This window comes from Thermobia domestica, chromosome 1, assembly GCF_964235325.1.
Source record: "Thermobia domestica chromosome 1, izTheDome1.hap1.1, whole genome shotgun sequence".
Classification (NCBI taxonomy): domain Eukaryota; kingdom Metazoa; phylum Arthropoda; class Insecta; order Zygentoma; family Lepismatidae; genus Thermobia; species Thermobia domestica.
The window spans coordinates 305,240,061-305,267,102 of NC_137454.1; the positions used below are offsets into that span (position 1 = coordinate 305,240,061).

General features: G+C 34.2%; 1 protein-coding gene across 7 annotated transcripts in view; it reads right to left on the reverse strand.

Annotated features, from left to right (window-relative positions):
• osa (trithorax group protein osa) overlaps positions 1-27,042 on the reverse strand; it is a 253,832-nt gene that overhangs the window by 23,816 nt on the left and 202,974 nt on the right. For 6 of the 7 annotated variants that reach the window (XM_081727104.1, XM_081727113.1, XM_081727117.1 and 3 more), the window contains 5 exons: positions 21,642-21,858; positions 18,076-18,234; positions 11,096-11,242; positions 4,621-4,813; positions 659-890 (listed from right to left, as the gene is read on the reverse strand). In XM_081727104.1, coding sequence (XP_081583230.1) covers positions 659-890; positions 4,621-4,813; positions 11,096-11,242; positions 18,076-18,234; positions 21,642-21,858 — 948 coding nt within the window. The remainder of the gene's footprint in view (positions 1-658; positions 891-4,620; positions 4,814-11,095; positions 11,243-18,075; positions 18,235-21,641; positions 21,859-27,042) is intronic. The other variant, XM_081727123.1, reaches the window with a different exon arrangement.

A 27,042-nucleotide genomic window follows, 5' to 3' on the forward strand; every position in this document is an offset into this window, starting at 1 on the left:
TATGAGGGATTATTTCTATGTCTTTTTGAAAATAAATTTTAATGACGTGATTTTGCTGACCCCTTCTTCAGTCTGGTTAAATATTCTTTCCTTTTTCTAAATAAATTTGCATTATATATAGAGTTAAATATTTATTCAACTTGATTATCTACATATATATATATATTACACAATTTAATTTTTAAGAAGTAAAGGACATTTCAAACAGATTTGAAAACAAAAATTTGTAAAATCAAATTATTGAAGTCCTAGTTCATTTCAAAGAAAATAGAAAAATAATTCCCTTCCCTATATAAATCACTCGACTAAGACTAAGATGGTGCAAGTATTTAATGCCGTTAACGTAGTTATATGAAACCATAAATCTGGAGAAGAATCACAAGAAAATTAACGCACTGTTTTCGAGTTATAAGAATTAACACTTTGTGCCAAGAAAGGAAAAGAAACCGCACGAAAAGGAAAATCGAGTTTTTCGTTGTCCAATTTATACCAACTTCCTCCCCCTTCCTTTTACGATTAGCATAATGAGCAAGCGAGAGACTAATACCTCAATTTATACACTGTATATATGAAACTGAACTAGAAAATGAACATTTAAATTAAAAGCAACACACTCAAATCTACAGAAACTGTCTCTTCAATGTTCGTTTAGAAATACCTGATCCTGTCGATGATAAAAGTCCTGGTGCGCTGGATAACCACCTGCAGGCACAGACGATTGGTTTGTTCCAGGAGGTGCACTAGGTCCTCCGAAACTTGGCCTGGGAGGGTAATTTGGAGGTTGATTCTGCCCTATATAACGATTATATGGATCCTGCCCCGCCGGTTGCATGGGAGTTGTTTGCTGACTACCAGCGCCAGGCATGCTCCCTTGTTGCTGATTGAAAGATCTTTAATGAACGAAATTTAAGAAAAATATATATAATATAAATAAGTAAACAATTTTGCTGACAGTAATTTAAATAATAAAATACAAATAAGGTTACGAAACTCGAGGATTCATAGGCAAATGAATGTGTGTATGTGTACGCAAAAACAAAGCAACTACTATTTCTAAAATGTAAGAGAATGTGTACAATCACATCCATTCACGAGTGGTTTGAGGAATACCAGAATGAACGTACCTTTTCCCCTGGCGTATTCACCCCCGACTTAAACATTATTGAACATTTATGATCAGTTTTGGAATAGAGTTCGACGAAGATTTCTTTCTCCACTACTAACAACTAGGTGCTGCACTGCACTGCTGTGTGTCCCTCAGTTACATAACGACATATACTACAACGCTAAAGATTGTTCAATGCCGATCAAGGGAGTTTTGGCGACTTCCACTGACCCAGATCCACAAACACTTCAGGCTATAATGGGCAAGTGAGAACCATCGCTCCGTACTGAATGACATACTATAATTTTTCGGGCAAGTCTCGATTGAACTTGTTTGTTTGGAGTGCCATTGGGCATAACACGACATTTTAGCTGCTATACGATGAAGATAATCTCACCAGTGACCCTACATTATGGAAGTTTTAAATGCCGAGGTCATATCTTCCTTTCAAGGGACTCCGGAAGCCAAATTTCAGTAAAACAATGCCAAGCAATATGTATTCCGAAATGTGAAAGTCTGTATGTAATGACAAAGAACACCGCCTCTCTGAACTGCATGGTTGCTTGATACCTCGTCCGTCGAACATGTGGGGGATGGGATATAGTTGGTCGGATATGTGTTCGACTCGTCCTCCGGTAGACAGTATTAGCGTCTTGACTCGAATATACGCAGCTAGTGGACGATTTCGCAAGAACATATCCAACTCGTGTTTGGTTCTGATGCCACGACGTAATGAGGCTCTGACATACAACGTGAGGCTTTTACATCGTACTGAGATTAGAGGTATTGTACCAAGGTTATAACAATACCAAGGTTAAATATATTGTGTAGTTCTGAAATTGTTATCATTTTTATTTTTGTGGCATATGCAGTGGCGGACTTACCTATGGTGCCGCCCCTAGGCACGATTCGCCCGGTGTTTCGCGAATACAGAAAACCTCTAAACGTAATAGGCGATTTTTAAGCTTCCGTCATTGGTACGCTTTTATTCATGCCTTTGACCAAGGACGGCACAGTGAAATAAATTGTTTTGAATGTTTATTAATATAAATTAATCCCTGGACGTAATACTGTTCTTGGCAAAATTCGATTAAAATTTGCTTAATCTATATTACGTACTATATTTTAATGCAATATATTATGAAAATATTCTTTATACCTTAGCTTTCTCATTCGTTGGTGAAGATGATTCAAAATAAGGTAGGTCACAAAATTTGTAAGTTTTATTTATTGCTCTTAACAACACTTTTTTAACACAAACAGGAGAAATTCACTTAAACTCATATTTTTCCTTATTGATATAATAGTTCATAATGATAAAAATAGAGTAAAATTATCACTAATATTCTTTGTATGTGGAACATATAATATTGTTTAATAGTTTTACTACCAAAACCAAACTGTTAAGATATTATGAAAATATGTTCTTACATTAAACGTTTATGCTTTGCTTTCATAACAGAAAATTCTTCTATTTATTGTTCAAATCGAAACTCTTCGCCATTAAGGATTTTGGCTTCAATGTTAAGAATTCATTTTTTTCTTCCTTTAGCGTAGAACGTAAATAAAATCGTAAAATAATCACAAAACATCAAAAATTGTGTAGTAAGATTGATAAATATTACAACTTCATTGTGCTTTCTGCAGACTCACAAGACTACAACTATTAGGCAACAAGACCATCGGACTACCTACGTCACAAAATGTAACGTTGCCTTATTCACTTTCGTGGCAAGGAACTATAAAAGGTTGGTACGGAATATTTCATTTATGAATTTTAAAAAAATAAACCTTCCGAATGAAATTAAATTGAGGGTCACATTGATCAACTGTAAGTACCAATGTTCCTATAATTTACCGGTTTAAAAAGAAATTTCCGGCTGCCGCCCCTCAAAGACTACGCCCCTAGGCATGTGCCTAGTATGCCTAATGGTAAATCCGCCACTGGGCATACGTTTCATTCCATTCACACGGCTCTCTCTTTGCGTTGCACTTTCCATAAACAAGAATTTATATATAATCCCTGAACATTTGATTATTTGTTTATAACAAAGGTATTTCAAAAAATTACAATTCGCTACTGAACTTTCATGAGGTTACGTTAGATTCTGAATTAATTCTGTTAAAGTTTGAATAATTCACTATTCGAATATTGGATACTTCGAATAATATTCGAATATTCTTTTTCGAATAAATGTTCGAATACTGAAAACTAATATTCGGATATTCAAATAATTTTAAAAGCACTACTCTGAATCAGGAGAATACAGCGTTACAACTTGGAAAACTGCGTAATTGACTACCAAGAGTTTTAAACATTCAATTTTCAACAAAGAAATATACCATGTTTTTAAAGAAGGTATGTGACATTTTTCTTACACAAAACACAACAAACTAACCTGCACAATGTCACAATATTTAATCAGGTGAGAAAATGAAATTAAAAATCGTCTCAGGGTTATGACTTTTAGGTTAAAGGAGACACGATTAACCATGAGATGCAACTGAATGATTGTGAAATTAGTTTCTGTGCTCTCCCGCCCGGAATCGAACCCGGGACCACATGTATCAAAGTCACACGTGCTAGCCACTAGAACCAGTAGGGGGAGAGGTAGAGTGCTAAACCAGGAGCCTTTTTCTCAAAACTACATCTTGTAATACTACTGTAAAATATTTGATTTTAAAAAATTTTACAACTATACATATATGCCATAAAATTATGACATGACAAGTCAGACGTATCAGCATTGGTATTTACAAGTGACTTCTATTATTATAATATTTCTACTTTATGACATTTTACGGCTTGTAAAAAACATGTTACGTGACTAGCAGTTTTGAGAAATGGATCCGAAATTAAAAGTTTTCAAGAGCTGCAGTCACTCATTCTTCAGTCATCAATGAAGAAAGGTCGCAGATATCAATGACCTTACATTTTAGTGTTTTCATTACACTGCATTGTAACACAAGTTAGTCTATTAAAACCTAGTCGGTAAACTGAACGTGATTTTAATACTCACACACATTTTTCTTTTCTTTTTCCAAGAGAAAAACAAACAAAACGAGTAACACAATATATTCATACAGTACTGCCAAAAAGTATCACCGAACTTTTGACCTGCTTAAATACTGCGGCATAGTGTAGGTTAGTTATTGTATTATACTATGTTATTATGAAGATGCAACATATATTGCTCAGTGCTAAAGAGATCTAGAAAAATTTTAAACACTTCGTTATTCTCTCTAAATTAACTCTGCTACTGTCTTCAAATTCTAGTTCCTTTTCGTTTTATAGCATATTTGAAAAAAAAAAAAAAAAAAAAAAAGTAAAATGAAAAGTATTTATTGTAATTCGGTAAATTCACAATTTGTTCTCGAATTTAGCTATGGATTTTAATTAATCAATACCTTTGTCTCAAACTCCATACAATAGTTTTTAGTACACATTAAATTGTATGTGATAATCTTTGTATAGTCGAAGTAACATTGATAGAACAGACAAAAATAATACTTACCTGTCTCCTTCGGGCCCGGGCCCAGGCCCATAAGGTGGATACATGCCCCTATTAGGAGGATATCCACTAGCTGGTGGATATTGTTGATTAGGAAATTCGTGACTCATATTTCCTGTAGGACCACGGTTGTATTGGTCTTGATGTGAAGGATATTGAGAATATCCGCCTTGACCCTGATATCCCTGTTGCATTCCTATGTAAATATTAAAAGAAATAATTTTCAGTATCAGAATCAAAAGAGACGTTACAGGCGATACAAATATGCAAGAAACAGGATTAACGTGTTCTATACAACAGTTTAAAAATGATCGATTACTTGAATCTATAAAGCACTTCATATTTGGTTTAGTAGCAGGAATCTCACAGTTACAAAGGAAGAAATGATCTAAAGTATACAAAGAGCAAAGTGGAAGAAAGAAGTAGCAAACAAGATGAAATGGAGACGGATAGTATCGAGGGCCAAAGTACACCCAGTGCATAAAGCCAAGTGATAAGGTAAGGTATCTCAAATCGTTGGAAAGAGACAGCAGAGATAAACACTACAAAAATTACACTCTTGATACTGTCTAAGAACTAATTGTGCTTGAGCAAGAATACCGTCCAAGCCAACAAAAATCTCATATATGAATATGAATACAGTATTTTACATATTACAGGAATATATCTCCCATTGTAGGAATCCCGTTCGAAAGAAGACAAGAAAATTCCCCGGAAAATAAATCATCTCAGGATTATCCAACTTTCTGCGGTCGGCTGGTTGCATTAACATTTGTTAAGGGTTTTTCTGACCCGTTCCCCACTGGACCTGGTTTCGCAGGCAGGGCCGTGCCGTGGAAAATCAGCACCCGGGGCGAGAGTATACGACGGCGCCCCCATCCATGTATTCCAAGCAATTTTTCTATCTTTTTTCCTTTTTTCTCCCGATTTTTTCGCATCCCTCTACTTCGGCGCCCGGAGCCTGAAATCAAGTATATATATATAATATGGTAATATGGTAATGAGATAAACAAGCCAAAGTAAGCACCAAGAAAACAAAACACTTAATGCATATAAGAAGCTACAGATATCCTCTTTCCACTTCGATTGATAAGCACGATGCGGAAACATTGTAATATGCTGTTTCTTTCTTCAAAAACCCTCTCTCCATCGTAAAGATCACCATGACGTTATCACTGGGCTCTTTCTCGATGGGCCCCGTGACAGATTCTCTCTTCTCAACAACAACAGAAAAGTGATTTTGAATTATTAACTCGTTTCTAATTTCGTTACATATACATGGTTCTTGAGCAAACAAACAAATAATATTTGGTTTATGAAGAACTCGTTAATAATTTCATACTTGAATTATAATTACAGTTATAGACCCTATTTACAATCCTGTCACATGGTGGGAAATGTGGTCAGAAGAAATTATTATATAACTACAAAAATCCATTGAATATCATCATTGTACGTACCAAACTATTTTAAGTATTTCCCACTGTCACACATAAAATAAGAATTTAGCCTATTCAGAAAAGAATCAACTGCCACAAATCGGTGTACTCAGTATTAATCATAATAAACAAGATCATGAACTTATTTTCGTATTATGTGAAGCAGCAAAATAGAATTCTAACCTTTCTATCGTTAACACCACAGATTTTTCATGCTTGTAGATTTAGAAAATGTTAACGAGACTTAACAAATACGCCTTTTAAACTACTTAAGTCAGAATATCTCACTGATTGCAGCATATAAAATATAAATTCCTTGTAAGATTCAAAATAGCTTATTAAGCAGACGGTATAAGGGAACAATGGTGAAAAAAATTCCTTTTAAATACGGTATGCAATATGCTTTGAGCCACGGTACTTGAAAATAATATTTAGCTCAACCACGATGACTTAACCGCTAACAAAATTTGAAATTAAGTATATAAAAAAAGCGTAACAAACAATTACACAGAAAAATGCAGAAGATATTAGCCAGACATATTCAAAATTATGGTAAATAGATGCTAATACAATGTTGCGTTAGCTTATAAATTCCAATTATTTCGATCACAGACAAGTCGCTCTAGACTACCTATACTGAAGTAAATTTATTCGTTAGAATCACGTCTTACAATATAACTTGTTTGCTAACAAATTTTCACTTAATGTCTAAAATTCAAATCTAAAAATTATTAAAATTGAAAAGGATGAACCGCATATATTTTTTTTCTTTAAGTACTGAATTGGTTTGCTAATATTATTTGAATAAGAGCTTAAAACAAACCTAACCAAAAATAATGACAACTTATCCCCTATAACAGTATCCGAATTAAGATTAGAACCATTATGAACAAATGTTGCATTATACGAAAAATTCAAACACATTGATTAATAGGTTCTCTTACGGATGAAATATGTGCATAATGCCCAGTGCTGCAGAATTTTCGCGCGAATCTTTTATCATGTTCAATTCACTATAATAATGGTCATTAACACACTTTTTCACACAGTTTTCAAAGTTTAACAACCTTGATTCCGAATCCGTATTCGTTATAGACTTTACGAATAATTCTAACGAAATCGTCTTTTTACCAGGCGTCGAGCCCAAACATTATTTAACTCTGTCTATCGGACCTATAGGCCATTACTTAATTAGAAACATAAACGAATCTTAGATTTATTAACTATATGTGGTTTCTGAAGTTAACTCTGGATACATTTCACTCCTATTCGGTTTTTAGAAAAAAACGGAAAGCATGGCAACCTTCAAAACAATGTGAACTCCTCTTGATGAGATAACACTACAAACAAGCGATTTCGTCAGTAGTAACGCGTGCTATTACAGCTTTTATAACAATACTTTAAGAACCTTTTATATTTCAAAACATTTTAATTCAGTAAATATGAAGTAAAATATATGGATGATGATAAAAATAAATTGAGAAATTATAGCATGTAGGCAAGTTTGAAAACAAGTAAACAAAAGGAGAAAATAGCTTAACTTTACCAAGAAGCGGCAACAACCTCGATAAAGAATTTATCTCACAAACTGCAAAAATCACTAAGTTCATAGTCCTTATTGTTTTTATTATTATCATTTACTTATTTTATAATGAAAGCAGATTTTAACATTTCATAATATACTTCGTAATACCAAAAAGAAATCACCTTCTTGTTACGGAATATAAAGTAAAAACAAGCTAGGACATCTTTATTTTATATGAAAATTCAACCAGTCATCAATGGAAGCCAAGCAGCCTTCAAGAGTTCACTGCCTAATATTATTAACACCAATATTCTTTTGTACGTCGCTAGCTAACTTTACATTAAAAGATAAATTAACTATTGCTTTGCTGTTATTGAGGAAGTCTTTATACTTATAATTTATAATTAACCTTTAAACTCTTCACCCTTTAACAGTCTCACACGCAACGCTTTTAATTTGCTTTGTTAAATCAATTGCTTCAACCTCATTGGCCCCTCACAGTCAAGCTACTACAAAACATTATCCGTTTCGTTCGTTTACCCACGACACGATATTACAACAAGATAGTAAGAATTATAAAAGTAAATACTTTAACTCAGGTGAGTCTCCTTTTGGGTTCGTTTACCTGACAACGTTAACAAGCTCAGGAGCAAGTTTAAAAACTTTATATTACATAGCACGTCCAGAAAGTAAGTTCCGTTTCAATTTATCTCCGCTGCAGCGCTGCGATCGCAGTTCCGCACATGCGCGTTAGACGCTCTGTATCAAGGAGAAGAAACGTGCGCCATTTGGAGATCGCTGTCAGTCACGTACGCTTTGTTGTGCTTGTTTACAATGTCGGTGTTGATTGAAACTCCCACCGCTTGTGACATCAGAGCGGTGATTCGTTTTCTGAATGCGCTGAATGCCTGACCTCGCTCCTAGCGACTTTAATCTGTTCTTACATCTCAAGTCTTTCCTTGGCGGTCAACACTTCAACAATGACGACGAGCTGAAAGAAACTTGTTTCCAGCTGGTTGAAGACACAGGCGGCAAACTTCTATGAAGAAGGTATACAAAACTTTGTGCCACGCTATGACAAATGCCTGCAAAATTTCGGCAGTTATGTGGAAAAGTAGTTTAAGAGTTGTAGAAATTTGTGCAATAAATAATTTTTCTGTATCTGTACACAATTTAATTTTATTACCAAACGGAACTTACTTTCTGGACGTGCCTCGTAAATCAACATGTAAAAACATAAACTTGGTCAATATGTTTTGGATAATCAACCACACACAAAAAATCTTGTGGTGTCACCACCATCTCATTCTAACGTAAAAGGGACAGTCAAGTCAAAAGCAACTAAAAAAGCACAATCTTGGTCTTTAAATCTCAACCACGACGCAAAACACATCGGAGTCTCCCTGCCTTTGAGGCCGGCATTCAATGCCATGGTTGTTTATCAGACACGTTTTTATCGTAAACTTCATCAAGACAACTCAACCTACAAGTCACTAAAACTTCAAAAACACCGCCTAAACATCACCTATGAGTAAGAGAGAGGAAATTAAAACTACTTCAAATTAAAATAGAACTGTTCTAAATTAGTTGCTATTCCTTTGCTCTACCATCTATTCCTTAACGCCCTTACTGCTACCAATTCTCAATAAAAATACATTAGTTATTTTCAAATTATTTTAACACTAAATTCATATTCATTACCCTGTCTAATTTTGCTCATAGTTCTAGTCACCTAAAACTAGTAGTAAAAACGCCCCCCTTTAGCATATGCTTTATTACTATAAATTTAATATTATTATCCCGCACCTCTTAGGTGCCTCTCGTTTCTATCGCAACAGTTAAATTGTGTCGCAACATGGTGGATTGTGTCGCAACATTCTGTTAGTTGGAAACAGACATTCGTCTGGGAGATATGCATTTCAACGAAAGTACTGATGGTTTACGTGAACATTTTTTTTTATGACTTTACTTAAGATCAATGAATTAGACGATTAACATAAAATCTAGCTTTCAAAGTTTTATTTATTTATTGTTTATTGAAAGTTGTGCCTACTGACATAAACAAAGTTCTCATTACTGCTATAACTGTAGAAAGTGAAAGTGAAACAAGCAAACACGCCTCGGAATATTAAAATCACTGATAAGTACGTAAGTTCACCTTTTATATAAATACGTAAAAATAATTCATTCTACCACAGTTCTGGAAGATGTGTACTGGAGCACTTTATGATGTTATGACATAAGCTAACCAAGTAATCTGAATAGTCAGAAATTCAGTAGTTTCTCTATTCAAGTTTCTCTTTCAAGTTGGTTTACAGTGCTTTTATTTATTTATTTATTTATTTTAAGGCATTATAACACGAAAGATTTTATTTACTGGCTTAAGAAAAATTGCCCTAGATAAGCCTGTTAGTAAACGCACCAACTCAGATGTGAAGTTTCTCTCCGTCCACAAAGAATCAATGTAACACATTCGTAGCACTTTGTTCTCCAATTTTGTCTTGTTAATTTCATCTTGCACTATCGTTGCCCGAATGTTCTAACCTCATTTTATTTCTCTTCCAGCATATTCTTCCTCACTCTTTCTTTCAACTATTTTTCACCGTATATGAAACATCATCCAAAGCTTATTAATTTCTAACCTTCATACGTATCTCAATGTATTACTGGATTGCGTAGCTGCTGGAAAGAATACTGGGTTTTCAGAGCCAATCGTATCATATAAACTTTGCAAACTTCCATTAGGATTCTACTGACAAAGTCTGCTTCCAATCACAGCAGGTTTCCATTTTTCGTGATTAAGCCGAACTATTAATACTAATCTTACGTATTTTCTTTTTCTTCTTCTTTCTGTAAACAATACACGCTTGCTTCATATTGCTAAAGAACTCGTACATTTTGAAAAGAATCTGCATGTTCTGTACATTCACTAATATAAAGAACCAAAGTATATGAATTATATACGTATTACTACATACACATACACAACACTACCACATACGACATTTTTCACGTCACTAGTTTTGCACAAACAATTCTTACTGACACAACTCATAATATCACATGCCAGTGAAGTCTGCTACGATATGTCGATATTAAACTGACAGTAACTTCTGCACACACACACACTTCAACTCACTGAAGCTGTAAAACCATGAAGTAGTACGGACTGTGGTACGATTTTAACAGTTAAGAAACAGAACAATTCACTCTCACACAAAACAAAACAACAAAACTGTGATTCAAAGTAAACAAATAAAAAAAAATGTTTAAAACGTGTGCTGATCATAAAGAAACAAACTTTATACACAACACAACACACTATGGAAGGAAAAGTCTGATGATAAACCTAGAACTGCCACTTCCTGCCATGCTAAATTTTCACAAAACTCAAGGCATTCACTAAAAAAAAAAATAAAAAATATTTAAAAAAAGTCATGGTCCACATCCATGAGCAACATGCAAGAATAATCCACTTCCACAAAGATGAAGGGAAGGTAGGTCCAATTCGTACCTTGGGGACGATTAGGCATGGAGTTTCCATAATGTGGTCCATAAGAATTGGGCAAGCCTGGCCTCTGATACTGATTCTGCTGCAGGTCATCAAAAGGGTTGGATACACTAATGTTATCCCCGGGACCTTGGTTTGGCACCCCCATACCTATCGTAAGAGGTAAACATTCTGTTGGTTCTTGTTGATAACCCTGAATGTTCACGCAGAGTATAAATCACCAATGATCACATACAAATTTTTGTTTTGTATACACAAATCACTATTATGTGATCTGGTCAAATGGAACGAAATGAGAATAATGAATTCCAGTATTATGTCTAACAAAATTAACACCATTTGTAACAATTAAGAAAAAAAAAACTAAAATAAAATAAAATTTGCTTATGATAGAACAATCTTTGAATCAATCTAATTCATATTACAGAAAATTAACAGAATTTGAATGATCTGAACAAACTCTAATATTATTCACAAGGACCATTGCAGTTTACATAAGTACATATTTTTGTCGGTAATTAAAGCCCTCACCTAATCAAGTAATACAATGAGACCTCCCAATACGACCACTGTTTATTAATTTAAAATTTTATGCTTAAAACTGACTTCACAATGCAATGTTGCTGCATACTAAGAAGAGAAAAATATGGTACGGAAAATATACAGAATGTTATCTATGTTTGGTGAAATATTTTTCTTGAATTTTTTCATGTACCGGTATCACTAAAATAAAACATGAACAATTTCAGAAACTACGCTTTAAACTCCATGGAAATAAACGTATTAGTCGCACCAACTATTCGCGATAAAACGAACAAAGATATTGAAACTGGAATTCAAAATCAAATTTTTTACTTCACAATTTTAGTATGCGGTCATTAATTTCAATATACTTTCTTGACAAAATATGATTGTATAAACAAATTATTTAAATACCTACAAATACTCTGAAGTAATTGTAAAACATATGTTTTCATGTACTCAATAAAATTCTAACCATAGCAATACCTTTCTTTCTAACTTGAGAAAGATTACAGATTCACAAGAAGTCAATCAAGACAAAGAAAACATGACATCAGTGATCGTTTTACGAGAGGTTTCATTGTTTCTTTTATAAACTACCAATTCAATGATTCCACTCAATGCCATCATACAACCTCTTGAGTTCTCATACTTACCAACTTTTTATTATTATAACTATTATTATTTATTTCAAGTAATTAATGACTGAATATGTTCTGGCGTAATCAAAGACAATAAAGATCAAAGTTATTATTATCAGCTTTCAGTATTAATTAGCTATTTCATTGCTTTAAAAAAAAAAAAAAAAAAAAATCAAATATATTTAACGACGCATAAAAGTTATTTCTACATTATAACTAGATGTAGTCAGAAAATACAGAAAAACGCTAACAACATAATTTATCGTTCAGTTTGATCAATGTATTCACAATTCTGACCTAGTACGCTAAGACTATACATTCACGCTACTTGGATTCTGAGAGATCTTACATAGGATTACAATATTTAAACATGTTTCTTTTCATATTAAATAAAATTATTTTACCTACAGACCAAGTACACGATAAGTAACACAAGCAAATATTTTTGAAAGTGATTGTAGTGTACTCATCTACATTTATGTAATAAAATATACCAAGTTCTAATAAAGATCGGATAATCTAGTTAAGTGTATAATTATGATCAAATAAGTCAAAAAGTGATTATTTGCAACATAATGTCTGGATACGTAGTATATCGTAACTTACTTACTACCTCCCCCCCCCCACACACACACAAAAAAAAAAGGTCGTCTCTTTGCTAAAGGTAATCTTAAATCTTAAACTCTTATAAACCCCCTGCTCCGCCGGAGTTACTACTTTATAGTTAATCAGCTTTGCATTCTACTTTCAGGTGAGTGACATAAGCACTTCGGTTTATTTTCCTACATGTATACGTATGAAATAGCATCCTCCTTTGGTTATCATAGTTTTTTTCTCTGCTATCTGGTAACGGACCACTGAGTTCCGATAACACCTTGTCGTAGTGTTCTATGATGTACTATTAAGGGCTGTGTGTCAAGCCATGGTACATGACAACTAACTAGCAGAAGGATACTCAGAGACGCATTTACAAATACTGGTAAAAACTGTTTCAGTAAGATTTCGCACAAGATGTGAAGAGGAATAATTTACTCATGAAAACAGTGAAAGCAATACCGAACTGGCAGGTCGATAACTTTAACCCCATGTAAGCAAATTAGATAGCAAATTACTGTTTGCATAGATTTCATAGATTTTGTTGCTGTATATACATTATTACTCTGATGTTACATACAAATAAAAAATACGACTTCAAATTGCTAGAATAAACCAGTAATTAAGACAAACTTAATCGATCTTCTCTGATAAACTATAACGAAATTCAAATCATTGGGTAAATAATGAAAATCAACTTTCAGCTCAAAAGTTCCATGAATAGCATATTTCTGTAACAGTCGAAGAAAGCTCGGTACGGTGGATTTGCTACTATTATGATACCAGTGGTGATACCGGAGCCTGAGGATGAGGTGAAGATTCCCCTCATCTGTTTTCTGAGTGGGTTCTCTCTTTTTAACACACAAGAGAGAAATACGTAATATGCAAATACGTAGTATACCAAATAATGTGAATCATAATTCCTAAAGAACTCCCACCTTCGTACAGTAGAAATATATTTTTTGAAAAGATTCAAGCATATGCAATCACTTCTATATTTTTAATCTCTTATTGGACTTTCTCTTAAAGGGAGATAAAATTACAATAACTACTTTAGGCACGACTGGCTGGGAATCGAATTCCCAGGCTTTCAGCTGACCGACGAATCATCAATCCCTTGCCGCTCTTTGATAACGTTTCTGTGTATTTGTAAAATATTTTCCCCATTCTCTGTTCATGCCGGAAAAACATTGAAAGACCGTGTCAAAATTTATAAATTTTGGGGAAAATAATACGAAAATTCCTAAAATTGGTAATTAGTAATTATTCAACTTGTTACTATTACAGTCAATGTGGTCGAATTTTTAAAATTTCTGAAATAAATCTAATCCAACGATCAACGTTTCTGACAATTCCATTTACCGCAAAAATATACTGTACAAATAAAATGAAAATTATTACCTTGTATTTGCGTTGTGAAAGTCGAAATATTAAATTTCACAACACTGTTCAAGAAAAAATAGTTTGGTCATTTTGTTATACAATCCTATTGGAACATGCAAGAAATAGTATCTGCCAACAATGAAAAGGAAGAAAAAAAAGAACAGCATGCTTAAGGATAGTCATTATAATTTTATTTTAGTTGTTTTTATATATATATTGAAATATTAACTTTTTTTTTCACAAGAAAATAAAGAGGTAAATATGAAGATCTAACAGGGACAACAGTCTCCTGGAGTACAAGTTGTCACCTCGATGAAAGACACTATAGTAGCTGAAAATTTGTTAAAGTAATTCACACAAAGCAAATACAAGATCAACGTTTGATTCATGTCCCCACCCTATTTTATTATAATAATTATTACTATTTCTAATCTCAAGCATACTTGGGCAATAGTAAAGCAGTTACTTCTGACAGTTACACTGTTATATTGTTTCAGCGTTTCAAAATCAGCGAACAATTACTATAGGGTAAACAGCGTAGCATTAGGCAAAATAACAGTATTTTGGTCTCAAAATTACGTATCATTATAACCAACAGAACTGGGTTATACGAAATTGTACGATTCAGAAGCAACCTAGTTACAGCTGCATCATAAAGGACACATGTAGATATGACGCAGGCTTCATGAAGCTTCAACTTGATATTTAATTTCGAAGTCTAAATGCTTTCCTTGCCTTTTTCTGAATTATACACTTTTTTTTGCCACTACATGGAAATGACCCAAATGTTTTAGCTACGAATTTTTTTTTCTACTCATTTAGGATTGAAAATACTACAGGATATATATTAAAATAATTTTTTAGCTTGCAACTAATCAAATATGAAAATTAAACGGTGGTTTCAAATATTATAACGATTGAAACAATGTTAAACAAACCACTTAGCTCCTATTGATATACGAGGACTGGCTAAAAAAATAATGGAACGCCCCAAAAGTACGGTTCATTGTCACAAACTTACAAATTAAAAAGTGATCTCCTTCAACATACCATCCTTTTCTCTACACAAATTTGCATACGGTTTTCATTGTTGGAAGCAGTTGTGGAAATCTTCAGGTGTGACAGTCTTCAGTACCGTTGTCGTTTTCTGCTTTACCTCTCCCACAATTTGAAAATGAGTTCCATTTGAGGGCAAACTTCACTTTCGGAAAAAGAAAATCACAGGGCGCCAAGTCAAGGTGAGTGTTACAACGAAGGGTCTTCTTTACTGACCGAAACTCTTTAACGGTCAAAATAGTGTGCGAAGGAGCATTGGCACGATGCACAACAGATCACTGTTCATCCACAAGAGAGGCCTTTTCTTCCTTACGTGTTCTCGCAGCTTCACCAAAACCTGCTGATAATACTGCTGACCTAATGGTACCAATTTAAACAGGAACAGGCCATTGATATCGAAGAACACAATGAGCATGACCTTTACTTTCGATTTTCTCTTGCATGCCTTTTTCATTCGCGGAGATAATAGAGATTTCCAGTGCACGGATTGCCTTTTCGTTTTAGAATCATCGTAAAAAAATTTTGCATCTTGTCACCAGTGACGATTTCCGTGAAGTCTGGTTCTATTTCCAGATGTTGTATGTATTACTACTGCATATGTGCTGCCGGAACTCCTTCTGCTCTTTCGTGAGGTTTCTTCATACCATTTTAGCGCAAACTTTTGCATATGTTCAAATGTCATACAGAATTGCGCAGACATACTCTTTATCGATGCCTACCATGTCTGCTATCATTCGAATCCTGAGCCTGTGCACTTTCCGGACAATGTCAGTCACTTTTTGCCATATTTTCGTGTTGTTGCTGTGACAGGACGACTCCATCTTTCATCATCAACATTCTCGCATCCCTCACTGATGCGATGGTGCCACCCAAAACACTCGCGTACGTGACATCGTATTATCACCATACGTATAATCAACAGCTTCACATACTCACTTGGTGAATTCTTTGATTTCACGAGAAATATCACGTTAATGCGTGCTCAATTTTCACATTTGCCATTCTTCCGACAACACGCTTGCTCAATTTTCACATCTGCCACTCTTTCGACAACATGCTTGCAATCTCCCTTTCAATAACTGCTCACAGACTAAACCCAACTGAGAACGGCAACTCATGTATATCATTCTCTTCTAGAAAATTTAAGGTTGCTCTGTGTGCATGCGCTCTCCATTGCTCCACGTATACTACTGACAGGTTTTTTTTTTTTTTTTTTTGTCAAGCCTACAATACGATAAAAATGGCTATGAAGGGAACACGAAGTCATACAACTATATTCAAGTTGAGTCACAAATAGAAACTAATTTTCAAGAAAGAAAAATAAATTATGACTAAGCAAAAATTCCTCCTTGTGGTACGAGAGGCTGTCAATCTGATTATCACAGTCGAAGGGTGAGGAAGGAGAAATTTAAATATGAACTTGTAGTTTTATACAACGTTTATATCTCCATGAGGCCAATACAACTCCTTTTTTTGTGATTAACCAGATATTACCGAAACCCACAGTTAACTGGTTAATTAGCCAGCATATATGACAATTAACACCTTGTGAACGAAGTGTTTCACCCAGTAGTTTTGTGTGTGTCTTTTTCTTCCAAAATTCATTGAAATTACTCGTTTAAGTTGTGCTTTCATTTATAACACACTTCTTAAAACTATAAAGTTTGCTATAAAAATATAAAGAAAAAGGAAGGTAATGCCCGTTGTTCGTCTTATTAGATGCAGTTCCACCAGGAGTATAGCCGGCTTCTCGTCCAGGTATATTTAAAGAATAAACTGTCAGTAAGTCACACACTTTCTCACTCTCAAGTTTCATCAACTGTTACAGCAAGTTTGCCTCTGGTACGCGTGAGCTCGATCCCATTTGTGGTTGGTAAATTATTTATTACCAACATCAATCCTTTCAGATAACATGTTCATAACCTAATAGCATATCAAAACAATCTGATCTCGATCATCAATATAATGAATGATTCAATAATAGAACAGAAGAACGTATACAAACAAGAATATAAAAAACGAGTCTTCGGATGAACTACAGTAACGAAAATTTCCAAAGCAACCTCTGAAATTGACTAATAATTTTCACAGCCACGTTCAAAAGTGTATTCTCTTTTATATTTCTTTCATTAATAATTTTTGAATGACTAACCACAAAGAGCATACTACTTGTCTTCAGTAATGTAATTTACAGGAAACTGTACAGTTATGAATTCTTGGAGGCTGATATACATTGAATTTACAAGCTAACCCACAATATAATTCTGTCAGTGACTGCCCACTCACTCGGAAGTTAATGGAACTTATATGGGAATAAAAATTTGATTGAGACTGTCACAATACATTAAATCTGTTTCGTGATTAAAATATAATGATTTCAGCAACTTATAATTATCAAAGAGAGAAATACTATTCTTTCACTACCAGATCTGCGGAGAGCTCTATGATACCAAATAGTTGTTGTACAACCGAATTCTTAATTTATGTGCAATGTTTGCACTTGACAGGAACATTAGTAGCACATGAAATGATTTTAAAATAAGTATACGAAAATAAAGACACGATTTTTTTTTTTGGAACATTTTATAGTACATGTTGAACGATTATACTAGATTCAAAATAGAAAATTTTCTTCATGTTCTAGCTTACAAATATTTCACTATGTAGTCTCAACACGGAGACAGATCCTTAACAAAACAAATGTTTGTATTTCTGTGACATGTCAGAAGGGTATTATACCAAACTAATTCTGTGCTCAATCTATGATTCAAATACAGCATTACGCACCTGGATGAGGAGATGGCGCATTAGTTTGAGAAGCAGGTCGCTGCATAGGAGAAGTGCTATAGTCTGGGGTACTTCCTGGAGGATATCCGTATCCATAGCCATCCATTGATGCACTATTTGAGCCTGGAGTGGAATATGAGTCTTGGGAATTAGACGAACCTGAGAAAAATAGCCAATGTTGAAGATCAATGACCACAATAAATATTGTGCTGACTGTATGAGACATTAAACAACAAAGGGGGACTATTATAAACAAGTGAAAAATTTCGTTTTCGGCATCCACGTATAAAACAAGGATTACGATTTATATTTCTGGGCTTTCGACATCTATGGCCATTTGGCCCATCACGTATGAAGAATGACGTCCCTCGGCGAGCATACTATCCGGGGAAAGGGACGGAAGGAAGGAAGGAAGGAAGTGGCCTGAAAGTTAGTTACTACCCCGGCATTTGCCTGGTATGAATGAGGAAAACCCAAGAAAACCTCATTCAAGATGACTGTCCTGAAAAAGATTTTTACACTTTTACGACGAGTGACCCCACCAGGAATGAAACCCAGGACCGCTTGAACAGAAGGCGAGAGCGTTAGCGACTACGCAACGCGGGGCTAGAAGTATAAAACAAAATTTCTCGTTGATGATAATAATGCTCCTTCCCGCTGGTCTAGCGCAGTGGTTCCCAACTACTTTTAACTGATGACACATTTTATTGGGTGTCCACGGATTTTTTAAAAATAATATTGTAATATAAATGCTATGTTGCTGCTGCTAATATAAATGCTAACTATGTTACTGCTGCTGGAGCCTTACACTGGTATAGTACATCTTAAAATATATTTTAACAAATAAGTAGATGCTTTATGATTTTGAATTCTAAAATTTCGTGACACATCCCAAGAGATTGTGCGACACACTGGTTGGGAATCATTGGTCTAGTGGCTAATGCCTTGAACTGAACCTTGAACTGTAGATCCAAATCTCATAATAGTCTTCTCGGTCGTTAAACTCCAACTAACGAATAATATATTACCATTATCATCCATCAATTGTGCTGTATACGTGGATGTCGAAGATCATATTATTATTCATTATTATTTAGAAAATCGTTAAAGTATAATCACGAAACACTTAAAAGAGAACACTATTCGCTATACGTTTCATCACACAAGACAGGAAAGTAAAACGAGTTCCAGCTACTGCACATAAATATATATAATTAATGCATCTAGATCTGAAGATAATGTATAAGAAAACAAAGGAAAACTTACGAGAAAATACAGCTGGGGACACAGAGGTCACAAATCCAATTTTCAAGAAATTTTCTATACTAATACACTACCAATTGAGGACTGATATCATTTACTAGCTATTAGCATAAAATGCGAGAAGTGTACAGTATTTTATTCCCTACGCTACTCACAGGTGTTGAAGTATAATTCGTATAATTCATTTATTAGTAACGATACTTATACTTTTCCTGGCTGTTTTCAGACAAATACAGTTTAGGAAAAAATATTTCTTATTATTCGCGTAGTGGTCACATAAAAACTGGGAAACCTGAAGAGAAATTCATGCTTATTTCCACTTTACGTTTAGCAGCACAACACAAATTCAATTTGGGAACTGAAGCACGTCAATAGTCATAAATGAGTGCAAACAGCAACCAATATTTTTTTCCTATTGGACATGTTAAGCGCTTACAGATTTGAACTGCTTTATATAAATATATAGTTCTAAACTTACGTTTTAATACTTAGCCAAAAGCTCGAAATATACTACCTTGAAAACTTTAATAGTTCCAGAATATTACTGAATATTGATTTAAAAATTTTTTGCCATTGCGAATAATTTGCTCATTTTTCTCTTAAAATCTCAATTCATTGAAATTTCATATCTCAGAGATTTCTTTTATGCCTCAAAACTAAGGATTTTACTTCTGATATTAGTGTAATTATCCATAGAAGTTTTGCTTAGTGATCGCTTTGAAATAGTTAAGCATCCCTCTATATCTATGTGCGTATTTCTTAAGTTGAATGCCTGAATATGCTGCGTGATGCCGGAGATAGAGTGAATAATGACAAAGTGGAATATACGAGTACAGGCGCAAGATAAGAGCAACAGATACTTATTTTTGGCCTGCAAATTGGTGTTATACAAACTATCAAATTCATTAATACCTTAAATTCTCTGAAACAAGAATTCACAGCCATTAACATCTTAATACTCTAAAACAAGAATTCAATGCAGTTCTACCCATAGTCATGAGTTGATTTTGAGTTTAACGTCCGTTTTAGCATCGAGGCTGTATGAGACGGGACCTACTGATTAACGTGGAATCCAAACCACATGAGCTCCAGCCAGGAATCAAACCCGGGTCTCCTACGTAAAAGGTGCATACGCTAATCGCTTAGACACGAAAGAGCTCCTACCCATAGTCATTCCTCGCACATAACCATTTGGCATTGTTAGTCACATACTAAAGATTAGTTATCTATTGATACGTTAGCTTTATGTTCGAAGAACATTACTGACAAATAACCAATTAATTGTATATCACAGTTATAACACCATGCCTGTGTTATGAAAGCACTTTTTAGCACCCGCCAAGATTCCATGAAATTAGAAAAGACGATAGCAAGCGCCAACACTAATGAAAATTCCACTTAATACAATGTAACGTAACATGCAATGTGAATAAAACTTTGAAAATCAAAACATGAAATTTTCAAAAGTTTAATTTCAAAATAAATTTTATTTTATAACTGTGAACTTTATTCTTATTCCTCTTCAATTACTATGATAGTTGGTCCCTCAAATTAACTGCCGGCGGTCATCCAGAGGAAGAGCAATGTGCACGGTGCCCCTCTAGTTCCGCCTCCACTGCATAAATCAACATATCTTGAGTTAATTTTTGTATTTTTCCTTACACCATATATCTGGCAATGTTGTAGTCATATTTCGGTGTTTATCGTCTACAATATTCAGATACTGAAAAAATAACCCAGCAATGAAAGAAAAAGTACGAAATCTGTCACGTGAATATAAAACGTAAGATTTCTATCGCATATATGATTCAATGACATATAGAAGCTTTTGGTTACTTGTTTGTACTTTATCTTCTACTTGTTCCCGATATTCTGTTTCGCTCTCGAGTGGCTTCCACTAAAGCAGGTTCTATTTACGAATATTTATCTTGTATGAAGGAGTATTAAAATATGAGTAGAACTTGATTTTTACAGTAATGTAACAATAGACCTTTTTACAATAACTTAACAATAGAGCTAACTATGACCTGAATTAAGATGTTTTTCATATATTCGAACTGATAGAAAAATCGCGATGGCCGTGATATACAGTAGCTTTCACTATCAACTTTACATTTCTGTAGAACAACAACGACGTCTCATATCTACAAGGTGTTCGATTTCGGGTTTTAGGAAGGAATGATATTATATATATATAAACTAAAAGGAAAATTAACATTGATCCCCGTTGCATTTATATGAACTTCTTGTTTCATTAATGTCACGTTTCATTAATGTTTCATTATCATATATATAAAGATTACCTGGTGAAGGAACAGATGTCGTTTTCGCTGTCTTCTTCTTCGAAGTTGCTTCAACTTGGCTTATGATTGGCTGAGGATCAATTCCCCCTCTGTCGAAGTGGCACTCGTAAGCCAAGAGATTTTTAGTGTAGTGTTTTCGTAACGTGTACGCTGCACTAGAGGAAGCACCAATACCCAGTTGTCCTGCTATATCTTTCCAGGTTTTGTTTTTTGTTACCTGCAAATATATAGAAAATAATATTTACAGTTAGCTGATAAAAATAAAAATAATATATACTGATGTATTTTTAAAAAATCATTCAAATGGCAACCGGAAAAGAAAGTTTTCCTACAGAATTTACTACTCTGCATCATCTATACTTTAATGCGTTAAAGTAGAAAAATAATGTACATGAACTAATGCCAACATGGTAAATCTAAGAATTGATTCCTAATTGGAAAAATTTCTTCTTACACTTAATTTAATGTAAACCTCTGTAATATATTCTGGAGAAAAACCTACTCTAGCAGTTGCCTTCCAACGGAAACAAACAAAATTACAGGTTCAAGTGACACGATATCCATTGTTGTTTTGTAAAGTTGATTCAAGACAACTGTGAAAGGTAGTGAAATGTTCCTTCATTATCAGCCACTAAACCGATGATTTACCTTGTATGAATTACAAAAATGTTCGAGTCACCAAACTTTTCTCTGAGTTACAGAACTAACATACTGAGTCTAGTTTCGCCGTGGACTATATACTTATTTGTCGAATTACTAGCATAAATCCGATGCACAGTTCTGCTTCTTATATACTGTAACAGAAATGCTGTGCACTTACTGCACGTTAATTACGTGAACCATGTCTCCTGAGTTAATAACAAATATACAAGTATTTAATTATTATTCAACAAAAGTCTTTACTTATAAGAATTCTATCACCTCACAGTATTTTAGTTAATTTCACTAATGAATTGCAAAATTTTCGGAGAGTCGTAGATTTAATTTTTTGTTTTCAAACCTGCGCCTGCAACATCGTGTTGGAAGACTCCCCCTCCCTACCTCGTTACAATGTTGCACAACAAGAAATGACGTTGAACAGTAAACATGGTTTAAAATACCATCTCAGCATGTGAATGGAAAGACTGAAGAAAAACTATGGAAAAACTGCCATGGTGATAGAACATGGTTCAATTTGTCACCACTTGAGTTACTTGTCCGGTAATGAAAGATGCTTCCTGTATTCTTGAACCTTAAAATAAAGAAAAAAAAAAAAATGCTATAGAACACCAAATACAATGTTTAAAAGAAAAAAAAATCCATAGGCTAGCGATGAGGAATCTCACCACTAAACCTAAAGAAAACACACTCACTGTTACTTCGCTGCCAAAATTCTAATTTTGTATCATAAAGTTCATTATATGACAAAATATGAGTATGATTATCAATCTGCGAGAACTGGACATTAGAAAGTAGAATGGCAGCGAAGCAACAAGCAATAAGCAGATAATGTGAGTGCTTAGAACATTAGAGTGAATGAATCCCCAAGTTGAATTTCTGGTCACACACACTATGAAACTAAACATACAGGTCATTTCAACCTTGAACCAATACAGTGTTAAGAAATATTGCAGATTCTGCTTCTATTGGAAAGAAAGGTTTAATCAACGATGTGCATTACATGCATATCAACAAATCAAAATACGGTGATGACTTCTTAATTATTTTAAGCAAGCATCAAAATTTGTACGTACTTTTAACAAAACAAAAAAAAAAAAAACTTTTATTTTAACTTAAAAGTCAAAATCAGTTAACCGTAACAAGGAAAATTTAGTTATTCATTAACATGATGAATAACATCGACACTATAAAATCAAGGGATCACCCAGAAGAAAGAAAGACATCTGATACTCCTACATAAGCACACGAAAGCACCATCTGGTAAGGCAAAACTCGAGGACTCAGTTTCTAAGTATAAAGTCATGTCAAATATTTTCTGCTTTAGAGTCCAGTGAACTTAAAAGAGTTACTAGTGTGATTTCTTTACCTATTCCAAATGAATCGCAGAATCAAAAATTTTGAATCCATGAAGATATTAGTAAGTGCATAGTTACTTAAAGGAGCAATTCAAGTTAAAGACAAGTTTGGTGCAATAGAAAGAGTTTTAAAAAATAAGAAAGACATATTTTTTTAAAATCTTGATAGGCCGTCTCGTTCAGTTTCTATAGGCGTTTGTTTTTGATGAATCGCAAATGCTGATGTCACCCGTGAGCTACCGAGTAACTTAATGCGAGTCAGCAACCACTCCCTTGTGCGCAGCTGATAAACATTTAATAGTGCAGTGGATTTGATAGGATGTTTTGGGTTCGTTAGCAGTCTTGCTTTGTGTTGAATTCTTGAGGGACGTTTCTGTTAGTTTTTTTTTTTTTTCCTACAGCATTCCAGCTTGTATATAAAAAAATAGAAAGACAGAACAATGATTACGTAATGTTGTACGAAGCAGTGTTTCTTCCAGACGTTTTTCGGGGGCACTGTCTCCTCGAGCTCTGAGAGCGTCCCCCAGGAGATCAAATTATATGTCTATAATATAATAATAAACATAATAGTACCGTGTGAAAATAATATGTACCCCTCCGAATACTGAGTTCCCCCGGAACATTTTTTCTCAAAGGAACACTGGTGCGAAGTAGAAAACACGTGTTAGTACAGCGCGTGCTGTGTCTGTGAAGTGAGGTAGAAATGCCTAACAAGTGCTATATTTTCGGCTGTAATTCTCGTGCGATTAAAGCTGAGGGACATAAAGTATCATTTTTTACGTTTCCAAGTCATGAGATGACACCAAATCGATATAAATTATGACTCAAGAAAATCAATAGGAAAAATTTTGTACCAAATAAAAACACTCGTGTTTGTTCCAAACATCTTGAAGAATCCGACTTCGAGCAGTCATGTTTACTAAAAGAAAAGGTGATTCATTTACATGCAAACTGAGAAAGAATGATGTTCCAAGTATATTATTGAAAAGTTTAGAATCCGAGCCATTGAACAAGAGCCGATGTACGTCCAAGTTACCAACGTAAAAATATCGTACAAGACGCAATTGACGGTTGTAGTGAAGACAAGGCATTAGAGGGGTAATAGCGACGGTGTCACTCATGATTCTGAAGGTATCGTTTTACAACTGCTACATAAGTAGAATTGGGGACTGCAATATACTTGCTTGTAGAAGGAATCAGTGATGATGACAGTGTTCCTCAGGACATTGATTCATCGTTTAATTTTTCTGTATCAAGTGACAATCATGAAACGGGTGACGAGAGTTGCTCCGCGGAAAGCGACACGAGTAAAACAAATTTAACCGGTAAAGTATTTTTCGTATCCTGGCAAATTGTACAGATGTTATTTCATTTTTGCTCCATATGGCACGCTCCTGTATATACCTTACAGCACAAAATTATAGGGTCAGCATTTAAAAATTGCAACAAAACATGAAAATGAACACTTCTGTTTGGGAATCGGAACCATAATTAAAGAAAAGTTACTTACGTGTTGTAGAAATTTCGTCCGTCATCTATTTAAATCGTATTGGTTTCGAAAATTTAGTTCCTTTTGTAAAACGCTGAACTTATGCTTTGTAGGAAAAACTGCGTTTCGTAATACTATAAAAGCTTTTATGCAGCCTACCATCAGATATTATTATATTCTACATGCAGGTAACATTTCTAAATCTTTGCAACCGCATTGATCTTTCCATTTCTAAATCTAGAAAAGGAAGTCGCACTTTAGAACGTGCCACCGCACCACTCACAAACAAAATGCTTGGTACTGTGTGTATGGAAGCCTGCTCTTGCAGCTTGCCTACGGATGACGTCATCACAAAGTCTTTCTTCCTCTGTTATTCGCTAACGGCTGAACGTATCGCGATCAAATAAACACCATTCCTTTTAGAATTTTCAACTATACAAATTGAAATAATCTGTAAAAAATGCATTTCTAAGTCGAACTGCTCCTTTAATATTAGTAATTGATTACATGGAACTAATTACGACGAATTACTCTTAATTATATGCGCCTTCGTATTTGCTTCTTTATCATTATCATTATTATTATAATTTTATATTCTGAATTTCGGAATCGGATGAATCCGACAAACCGATGTGTCTTGTAACATGCTTAAAGACTTTAAATTTAGATGATTTTACGTAGTACATAGCTTGCATACACATACTGTAAACTATATAGCTTACACACATACATACATACTGTAAACTATTAACCCGGTAGTGAATGGAATATATTTTAAAAATATATTTAAAGTTTATAACGAAATAGTTTTACCTTAATATCATCTACAACTACAGTAATTTCGTCTATTGTCGACATACTTTACTCCAAGTAAAAATAAAATTTAAAACAAGGTTATGAGAAGATATTTTATTCCTTAACCTCAACTACTCTGTACAATTTGGATTGCCTTATCCTCAGGGTACAGTACGCAAACTGGGCTAAAGCAGGTTAGTGTGCTACTATCTGGACATTTGTACCGTATGTTGTGTTTAATGAAACTGTCTATGAATGCATGTCATGACAAATTTCTTTGACGTTATATTCGATTTTGAATTTTCAGTTTTGATTTAAAAAAATACTAAAGCAAATTTCTTTTAGCAGTCGGGTTATTTATTTGGTTTAAACATAATTATTTTAGTAATAACCTTAACTTTATTATTGTTAGGATTATGCCCGTATGTGAACATATATTACATAAACATAATTCGTGTAATAATTAAGAAAAAATAGTACTGTAAGATTATTTGTTTATTGCATTACATTCTTAGTGCCCACCAGACTTACCCTACATAACTCTCCAAATAGTGTTCAACCAACAAACAACAGCAATTAAATAAATTTTCTCAAATCATATTCGATCAGAAAAGAAATAGCGCATCATATGTGCCCTGCCGCAAGTACGAACTCTCGTTGTATTCACGTAAGTTTGGTGGTGAATGATACCCCCCCCCCCGAGTACTTGTCTTTCCCCACTTCCGATATTTCATCATTGATTTATCATTTCCTTGGTTAGTAGCGTGTAAAGCGGAATTGTGGTAGTAAATAAATAAAGTATACAATTTTAAAGATCTGCACGGACACACTATTGATGCTGCGATTTTTTTTATATAGTACTACTCATGATGAATGATTAGCAAGAAACTCCGTAGAAACGCTCTTCCCTTTTATATATGAAACGATAAATTTCAAAATATTTACGATAATTAGACATTTTAACACAGTGGCTAGAGAGTACATAAAAAATTATTTTGAACAGTATCACTGCTAAGAGAGGAAAAAATGCTTATTTAGAAATCCTCGAAGAATACCTCACCAATAATATCAAACACTATACTGACAAGACGTCACCAACACA